The 9,850-nt window shown below is 36.8% G+C and overlaps 1 protein-coding gene across 3 annotated transcripts in view; it reads right to left on the bottom strand.

The window, feature by feature from the left end:
• Window positions 1–962: 962 nt before the first annotated feature.
• Window positions 963–9,850, bottom strand: part of nipblb (NIPBL cohesin loading factor b) — a 33,255-nt gene continuing 24,367 nt past the window's right edge. For 2 of the 3 annotated variants that reach the window (XM_067397682.1, XM_067397683.1), the window contains exons 32-47: window positions 9,687–9,740; window positions 8,888–8,996; window positions 8,673–8,809; window positions 8,433–8,573; window positions 8,250–8,343; window positions 8,010–8,164; window positions 6,785–6,875; window positions 6,534–6,707; window positions 6,259–6,449; window positions 6,068–6,175; window positions 5,100–5,300; window positions 4,793–4,939; window positions 4,106–4,440; window positions 3,824–3,998; window positions 2,567–2,743; window positions 963–2,484 (exon numbers count right to left, since the gene is read on the bottom strand). In XM_067397682.1, coding sequence (XP_067253783.1) covers window positions 2,119–2,484; window positions 2,567–2,743; window positions 3,824–3,998; window positions 4,106–4,440; window positions 4,793–4,939; window positions 5,100–5,300; window positions 6,068–6,175; window positions 6,259–6,449; window positions 6,534–6,707; window positions 6,785–6,875; window positions 8,010–8,164; window positions 8,250–8,343; window positions 8,433–8,573; window positions 8,673–8,809; window positions 8,888–8,996; window positions 9,687–9,740 — 2,655 coding nt within the window. In that variant the 3' untranslated portion in view covers window positions 963–2,118. The remainder of the gene's footprint in view (window positions 2,485–2,566; window positions 2,744–3,823; window positions 3,999–4,105; window positions 4,441–4,792; window positions 4,940–5,099; window positions 5,301–6,067; window positions 6,176–6,258; window positions 6,450–6,533; window positions 6,708–6,784; window positions 6,876–8,009; window positions 8,165–8,249; window positions 8,344–8,432; window positions 8,574–8,672; window positions 8,810–8,887; window positions 8,997–9,686; window positions 9,741–9,850) is intronic. The other variant, XM_067397684.1, reaches the window with a different exon arrangement.

The following is a 9,850-nucleotide window of genomic DNA, read 5'->3' as shown; positions in this document are numbered from 1 at the left end:
GGAGTAGCTTCACCTGGGAGGGATGTTTTTTTATCCCCACCGGGGATAAAAATAATTAAGCAGAGGCAGTGATACATAGACCAGAAGGGGGGAAATCCCCCCTACAAATCGCACCCTGGTCCTAAGTCCCATTGAACTCTATTGGAAACGATGGAACTTGCGACCATAGTTCTCTTTGGGAAACGCACCCCAGGCTGATCTGTGGATGGTTGTAGAGGTTTGGGAGCGTTTTGGGCTGGAATATCCAGCTGAACACCAGTTTGGCCAGGCTGAAACATGAACTTGTAAAAAATGTATCCTATATGATCCTCCAAACAAATGGAAACAAGTATATTGATAGGTTTAACTTACAGTTTCAGTTTTACAAAAAATCTGCATATTTTTTTTTATTTCCCTTCCCCAAAAAATTCCACTTACTCAATGCAGACAATGATTGAATTTCAAGCTGTTCCAGCTCCAGCTGGTTTAGGTGGTTAAACAAACTGCAAGACAGTAGAGCAGTTTGTGGCCTGATTAATCACAACAGCTTGAACTGATTGACCAACCTTTAGACTGTTATGAGCTGCCATTTCCAGTAAAATACAGAACAGATGTTATGATAATGGTTTGTGTTTTTTATTTTTTATATTATTTACCCTGGTTTCTACTCAGAAAAAAAGCAATTCCAGTTGGTCAGATCAAGACATCTAAACCAAGTTTTTAAATGGTTTATGCATTTAAAAAAGAAAAGAAAAAAGTTCACCTTTGGGTAAACTCAGTTTCTTATTAAATTACCAATAACTAGATACATTACCGTTTAAAGTTTGGGAGCAATACACTTAAAAAAGATACTTTTATTCAACAAATAAGCATTTAATTGATCAAACGTGACATATAAAGACAATATTACAAAAGCACAACTGTTTTCGTCACTGATGTTTCTTGAGCAGAAAATCAGCAGATTATTATGATTTCTGAAGGATCATGTGACACTGAAGACTGGAGTAATGATGCTGAAAATTCAGCTTTGATCACAAGAATAAATTATATTAAAATAGAAAAGAGTTGTTTTAAATTGTAATTTTTCACAATATTAGTTTTTACTGTATTTTTGTTCAAATAAACAGCCTTTGTGAGCATAAGAGACTTCTCAAAAACATTTTTACCAAGACCCTAAACTTTTGAACATTAGTGTATACGTATGCCGATATCTGATGAAACATAAACATTAATAAAATGCACAGCCATGCCAACAGCACTTTTACAAACTGCGAAATGTGAACGTAATGTATGCGTTTTATGATTTAAATAAAACAACTGTCTTTTAAAAATAATTCTGAAGATTTAAAAATCAAAGTCAAATGCAAACAAGACAAGTAACAAAGAGAAGTAAAAAATTTATTGCAGTATTTGCTCCTCCACACATGCTGGGGGTCCCTTGTCCCGCTGTGGGGTGTAGAGACCCAAACCCTGACCCAATACATCAAAATCTACATTTACAAAAAAAAAAAAAAAAAAAAAAAAAACCACCCTTCCATGTCGGCAACAGATACTGCATGCTCTGCTTTAACTGAATAAATTATGTCCAGGAGACTCCATTTTACAGCACAAAAGAAGTAAAACATAAAGCAGAGGAGATGTTTAAAAGTTTATTTCCCTGGAAACTGAGCTAAGCTAAAGAAATCCATCCGGCGCTAGGTTAAACTCCAAGGTCACTTTATTAAGAACATCAACAGACTAATTTCCAACATTCACTTTAGGTTTATTTCTTTAAACAGATTTTTTTTTGTCAGAGATATAAACATTTTTTGTTTCTGTTTTGTGTTAAACTATGATACAGTGGAGGGGGAAAAAATTATTCAAACAACCAAGTTGCTGCAGAACAGCGAAGGAGCTCCATTTCTTTCTTTTCCGTTTAACTTAAAAGATGTACAGGATTCACATCTACATTTTCCAAACAGACCACACTTTTAAAATCGTCATTCCGCAATACGACCAGTTCCGTACTGGATCTTAAAACCTGTGAGTCTGTAGTACTCTTCTCTCCAACTTTAAAGTTTACAAAACGTTGAATCCTGATGAAGTTTGGCTGCTGAGAGTCTGTTGGGTGTAACAGTTCGAGAGTTATTACAGATTTAATTAGCTGGAAGTTCCTTCCTTGGCTGCGTACAGTGAACGTAAAGTCTGCACTACTTTGTTGGTCAGTTTGTGTCCGCTCGTCAAGGCAATTTTCTTGTAAATAATGTCAGACTCCTTTATAGTGTCCACCCAAGGCACCAGTTTACGTCCGTCACGTTTCTTGGCTTCCGCCCAGGTACCAGAGTACGATCCGGCCATCCAGCGAACGCTGTAGCCTGTGCTTGTCTTCTGAATAACACGTGCTATCTGCGGCCGGTCCTTATACTTGGGGCAGCAGATAGCGATGACGTCCTTGGCTTCTACCGTTGCGTTCATGTGACCCGATGCCTCTGCCGAATCTCCGCTTCTCCTGGATCTCCGTGACGACTAGAAGAGAACAAACGGCGTTTTAAAGTGACGGTAACAGCGAGATGCAAGACATCAACGGTCGGGTAAAAAGTTCTCTTACCCCAGGAGCCTTTTCGTCTGCATCACTGTCGTCATCGTACGAGTCAGCAGCATTATTCTTGGGGCTGGAGCCTCCTAGTAGAGCAGTGATGGCTTTATTTCTTGCGTGGGTACTGGCTGAAGCCTCCCCCTCCTCATCTTCCTCATCCGGGTCCAAGTGTTCCATTAGTACCTTAAACTGGAGAGCAAACCAGTTCGAGAGGGTAAGTTCGATTCATTGTTGTGAATCAGTTCAAACTGTCCATTTTTAATAAAACAAAATTCATTGAGCTGTTTGTGTCATTAGTAAAAAAAATCTTAATATTATATATTAAAATGTTGCAAACAGTGTTATTTAATATTATTTGTATACTATAATAGAATTTGAATTAGATGTTTTTTGTTATGTACTTCTCATTTTGTTTAGTTTTCTTTTTAATACTTTGTATTTAATACTTTTTTTCTTTTTAGTACTTATTTTTTTCATGTAGATGTCAAGAAACATTTTTAATATTCATTTAATAATTCATTTATGAAGTTTTTCATCTAATATTTCTTCATCAAATATTTTTTATTTTATTTCAACTTTATTTCAATTAGAAAAATGACTTTTAATAGTTTTAGTTAGTATCAAGTAGGGCTGTTCAATGGTAACCGTGGTTATCGTGTACAAAATAAGAGTCTGTGTTTATGTAATATATGTGTGTTTGTTTTGTGTATAATTATTATGTTTATATAAATACGCACACATACATGCATATATTTAAGAAATATAACCATGTATGTATAAATATATAAATATTTTTAAATATTTAAATTATATATAAATCTAAATATTTGTACAGAAATATAAGATATTTTTCTTTAATATATACATGTATGTGTGTATATTTATATATACAGAATAATTATACACAAAACAAACACACATATATTACGTAAACACAGACTCTTATTTTGTACACGGTAACCACGGTTATCGTTGAACAGCCCTAATATCAAGACTAGTTTTATATGTTGGTTAGTTGTTATACAAAAATGCATATCAAGACATATTTTCATATTATACATATATTAACTTATTAAATAATTCTTCCTTTTATTCTAATGAAAACAAGCCTTGATTAATTGACTGAAAAAAAAAAAACATTTAAATTTAATTTAAGTCAGTTTAGAGCAAATAAATAAATAAAATATAATATAATACATTATAATAATTTAGCTGCACCTAAAATATGAGGCAAAATACAAATCAAGAGAGGAAAATCAGAATGTTTACATCTAAATACTGTCTGACGACTCTCCTCTTGACATCGTAAGTAAGATCTGCATTAGACAGGCTGTTCGTCAGGTAGTCTAATGTCTGCCGTGGGTTGAAATGCACATTGGCCTTCCTGTTTACAGCCTTGTCATAAACTTTTGCAGATTCTGTTGGCGAGTACTTCAAAATTTTACTGCAGGAAGAGCAAAAAAGCATTTGTTATGAAGCCAGTGACCATTAACATATTACAGTTAGTTATTTCCAGACCAGAATGCATTTGGACTAGGGGTTAAAGCTTACCTGTCAGAGAAGCCGTAGAGGTTCTTAAGGTGCTGCTTGAGCATCAGGAGCAGCAGGATGCCCTGAGAGGCATTGGCAAAGTCCAATAAGGGATTGGGGTTGTCAGGGAGACGCAGCATCACCTTGTCCACATCCTCTATGTCGAGGTCTGAATCAGAGTCTGAGTTCACTGCAGCAGCTCGTCTGGGTTTCTTGGGCCGACGGATGACATCGTCATCACTGCTATCACTGTCACTGCTGCTTTCCCTGCTACTCTCATCCTCTTCCTCAGAGCCATATTTTTTCCCTCTCTTTTTTTTCTTCTTTTCCTGTGGTCTTGGCTCTTTCAGCAAGGACTGTAATACAAGGCAAGGTTTTTTTTTTTTTTTTAGAAAATGGAATGTCAGTTCAGCCCTCACAAAAGTCAGAGTGAAAGAAGATGCAACCCTGTTACCAAAATCTAAATACATGTATTTTTGAAATCTTTTTAAAATAATTTTCTAGCATTAACCATGAAAATCTGGTTATTATTTTTCTTTGTTTTCTCGTGATCACGAATGCAGGAATAGGATTATTGGAATAAGAGTACAAGTGTTTAAACCAAAGCCTACTTTTCATGCCATAATAATTTTATATCTATCCAATATGAAAGAGATAAGGTAAAAGCATAGAAATTTAACAGATCGAGTGGTTCAGAAAGCAACTCGCCTCTTTGAAAGACTGCAGCAGGTTGCTGCCAGACACAGACAGTGTGATGTCTACATGGTGCATAATGAACAGCGGCTCTTCCTGACTCTGAAACGGGAAACAGGCGAGATTGTCTGCGATAAACAGCAGCATGTTCACATCCGACTTCTGTATGGGAAGAAAACAAAATAGCGTTATCAAAGGCCTCTGAAACACACACCACTCAATAAGGCTAACCGCTATAGGGAAGCATTAACTGTAGTTACAGATCATATTACAAAAGAAAACAAACGATAGAGTAACATATGATGCAAAAAAGGTCACTAACCGCATTGTCGTCAAACAGGTTGAGCAGCGAGATGAGGAAAGCCCTGCGGTGTTGCCTGTTTCCACGCACCATGGTGTAGAGGTGGGAGCAAAGAGCCGTGTTGATCTCATCCTGTCGGAAACCCCTGATTACAGTGTCCTTTGAACCCACGATGGCTTGCTGAACCTGATAGGACATCTTCATCCCCGCCACAGCCTTCATCTGTTTGGATAGCACATACGCCTAGTGTTATTTATCAGTTTTATGAACCGATATTGATTCTTAAATCCCAAGAATTGATCTTTCAGTCTATGTTGTTTTCAGTTTATAAATGAACGGATCATGGTAGCGCGTCTCCTATCCAATTAATCAACTTTGTGCTTTGTTACTTTTAATATGAAACAAAGTCACAGAATTCAAACTGTGTCCATTGTATTTTGAAATTCAAACAATAAATACAGTTTTGCCGCTCTTAAAATTGGATTGACGGATCACTGTAGCGCCTCAGTTCAAGCGGCACGTAAAATTATCAACTCTTCCGCTTTACTACTTGTACTACTACTTATAGCACAAAATTGACACAAAATAAACATGAATGAACATTAGAAGGAATGTTTAAAGATACAGTACAACACAAAATAGAGCACAGAAACTTCTTGTTTAATAAATTAGCTTCACTACTGAATCACTCATTTATAAAACTCAGCAAAGAGGCTGTAACATTGCTGTTTTTGAAGTAATTAAACTCACACCTTCATTGCTTGTGGAGAGCTGCTGCACAGATGCAGGTAATTCAAACGAACCTCTCTTTCTCTCTCTCTCGATAGGCTAATTCAGTCAAATGATTCATGGCTAGCTGTGCATTAAAATAAATCCACTTTGCATAGAGTGGTTCTTTGCTTCCAAGTCGTGCATTAAATCATTTAAAGCACAGCTAGCTGTGGATTATTCACATGACAAAAGCACATTAGTTGCTCAAATCCACTTACATGAATGAATCCCGTGTATTTCTTATCAATTTCCACCAGCTGCTGATCGGCTTTATTCCTCATTGTGGGTTCCGAGTCCGTTCCCATGGCGATAAGATATGGAACACACTGATGGAGGAGGATACAAGAAAATTAAAACTAAAAGACACTTTCAGACTGGTTTTGGGAGAGTTTGAGCAGTGGATACGTACCTGTACGGGATGAATGAGGCCTTGGTTGAGCGTCAGGGCGATTACATTGAGGGCAAAGTGCCGCACGCTGGATTGCGTGTGGAAAAAGCTCTCTAGCACCTGCTTGAGGTAGAGCTGCATGATAGAACTGCTCATGCCAGAAGAGATGTCACCCATCTCCTTCAAGTCCTCCTGCTTAGACATCTTCTTCCCTGCAAGGTCCAAAGAAGTAGAATGAGAACGGCAAATTGGCTAGCTACTTCCAAGTTGAATGTCCTTTTTTAAGCAACACTCACACTCCCTGTCGGCTTCCTGCATGCGCGAGTCCTCCTCCTGCAAGTAGGTCTGCAGGTTCTTTAGCACCTGGATCTTCAGATTCACCGACGTTTTCCTGTCAGCCAGGAGGCAGTTGTAGAGGTTTTTCACATCCGAAGCAAACATTAGGCCTGGGTGCTGGATGAACAGGAACCCTGGAGAACCAACACCAGGTGAGTGCAGTCAAAGGTGAAAACAGGAAATTCAGTGATTATGGAGAGCAAATATTTACCTAGTCCAATGATGGCCTTCGTCTGCACCTCCTCATCCTCGTTCTTAGTGAAATACAGCAGCAGCTCCAGCACTTTGTCCTTTATGACCACCTAAAAGAGAGGAAGACCATTAACCAGACAGGTAAATGTCCAGGTTACATTTGATAAAAAATGAAACATACTTTAGGACCATTAAGTGGTCAATTAAGCACATTTAGCCATAATTCTCATTATCATAATGCATCTGGACGTTTCTTTTTATATATATTGTTATTTTTAAAAAATGTATTCTCATTACTGACAATGGTGATTCTCAGTAGATTCTAATTTCTTTAATGCAGTGTTTGTTATACTTTTTAAAATGATTTAAATCAGGATTAGAAGCAGCAAGTATGTATATAAACATACATTTATCAGCTTTTTCACAGCAATGAGAGATTTTTTGAGAATTTTAAAAAATAAACTGATAATTGATTTAAACAAAAAATTAATGAAAAATAAATAATGCTGTAACTATAATGCATAATAAACTCAATAGAATTTATTTATATTATGGGATTAATAAGACCCATCCTTGAATATAATAAAATTACTTAATTTTAAATGATATATGATTGAAATCATTTAAATAAATACCAAAAAAATAGAGCTGTCAAACGATTAATCGCATACAAAATAAAAGTTTGAGTTTGCCTAATATATGTGTAAGTACTGTGTGTAATTATATTATGTATATGTAAATACAAACACATTCATGTGTATAACTGAGAAATATTTACAAGAATATATATTTATATTTTATATAATTTATATTATATATAAATAAAAATATTTTGTACATAACATATTTCTCTTAAATATATACATTCATTTGTGTGTATTTATATATAAAAAATAATAGCAATTATAATATACATTTAAATTAATACAATCAAATTTATTTGTTTGCGTTTATAAATATTTATATAGAATTTATTTATTTTGATTTTGGGAATTAATAAGACTTGTTCTTTGTTTTAAATACATTTTGGGATGAAGAAAACTCTTGACATGTTTTGTGAGATTAACTGAAATACAAAAGGATTCTTTGATCTAAAAACCAAATAAACATTTAGATTTGACTGCAGAGTCCATTATAATCTATTATAAATGGTTTACTACTTTCATTAATGCATAACATTTTTTTTTCCTGGGATTCAAGACTTTTATAAACCAGAAATCATGTCTTGTGACTGAGGATCTAACCTTATTACTGCCTTTGAACTCCTCTTGGTCAAAGTCAAAGTGTCGGCACAGGGCCCCCACAGTGAAGAGTGAACGCAGCAGTGCAGGTTTATTAGAGGCCAGTACGGTGCTGTTTGGGTCTTCCTGATGCTGCAACTTCAGCTTGTTTAGTGCTCCTTCACATGGAAGAAGAATTTGAGTGATTATCACTCTCAATATCACAGAACAAAACAATCCTGACAGGTTTTGAAATGTACTCACCATAGTATCGGTTGAAACAAGACCACACAAACTTGAAGTTATGGGTGACCTTATTGACGACCGCACCGAGACAACTTACACAGTGCTGCACAACCTGCGGTAAACAAATGAGACGGCATCGTTAAGCTGCTGGCGTACAAAATGCTGGACATGAGAGCTGCTGATACTCTCACTTCAACTGACCGTCATGCCGTATTTGATGATGAGTTTCATCAGGTCTTCTTCCATGGTCGTGAGAAAGCTTTCACTCGGATGATCCATCAAAGGAACAACAAGCTCCAGGATTTTAGCCACATTACAGATCACCATAAAATCACTCTGAGTCTGCAGGGACACAATAAGCACCTTCACTCTCTGGCCCCTAGATGGCAGCACGACACCACTTATTGCAATACATCCTAAGTTTCTCTACAGCATACTCACATTACACTTTGTGGTCAGATATGGCTGCATAGTCATGGCGTGTTTTACCATCAGCTGGGGTCGGATCTTGCTAAACAGGTACAGTGTGGTAATACAAGCCACTAAGCGACTGGATGTCAACCCCTTATTCTCACAGTCTGCAAAACAAGAGCAACAACTCAACAAAAGTTCAATTGAGGTAAATCCTTTACTTCATAATTAAATACAGGCCTTACCAGATAGTGACTCCTCGTATTTCAGAATATGCTCTACAAGACTGTCCACCAGCTGAACACAAGCCTTCCTGGCCGGTTTGTATGAGGCGTCCTCCTCTGACTTCAGCAACTGTGATGACACAAGGTTACGATATAATTTTTATTAAAAAAAAAGTACAGATATGCCAGTAAAAAACTAAAACTGCAGTCATATTTATAGATGCTCTGTGAAATTTTGTGGGCGAAATCTAGTCATTTCATTTTCAATCTGCACGCCGGGGCTTTTTTGTGAGGAAGAAAGTTCCCCAAGCAGATTTAGTTCATGTTTAAGTTGGTCACACAAATTCGCTGCACTGACCAACAGAAAACTGCTTGGTCTGAAAGTGACATGGCACTGCAGCTTAATGCTGCATTTAATTCAACTCCGAAAGTCAGAATTTACAACTTCCTACTTGGAAAAGTGGAGGAACAGAATGGATTTAGTATTTTGCTTATGTATCACCCCTTTTTTGAAGTTCAAACCTACAACCTTTCCAGTTACAATCCCATGCTGCGTTCACAGCATGTCGTAATTACCGTAAATAATGTTTCGTATGCTTCGAATTGCTCTCACGGTACTTTGATATAATACACTGATCGGTCTAAACAGTGCCTCTTCTTGTGGAACACCTTCTTACAGTTCAGAAACATTACGGTAATTACGACATGGCGCTGTGATCGCACCTCCAGATCTTTGAGAACCTCTAAATGAACTAACAATGCAAAATGGACAAACCATAACAAATCAAAATTGTTAATGAACAGTAGATGGGCAACTTACATTCTGAAGCAGCTGTTCGAACCAGTCGTAACCAGAATCCCTGCAGGCAGCCACCTGAGAGACATTGATTCATGTCAGAGGGACATAATGTGACCTTAAACTTCATGTATTAATGCACACATTTTGGGGTCACATGGTTTTTAGCCCACTCTGCAAATCCTTAC

Source organism: Chanodichthys erythropterus, chromosome 10 (genome assembly GCF_024489055.1).
Source record: "Chanodichthys erythropterus isolate Z2021 chromosome 10, ASM2448905v1, whole genome shotgun sequence".
Lineage (NCBI taxonomy): Eukaryota > Metazoa > Chordata > Actinopteri > Cypriniformes > Xenocyprididae > Chanodichthys > Chanodichthys erythropterus.
This window is presented reverse-complemented; position numbering and strand designations above follow the sequence as displayed.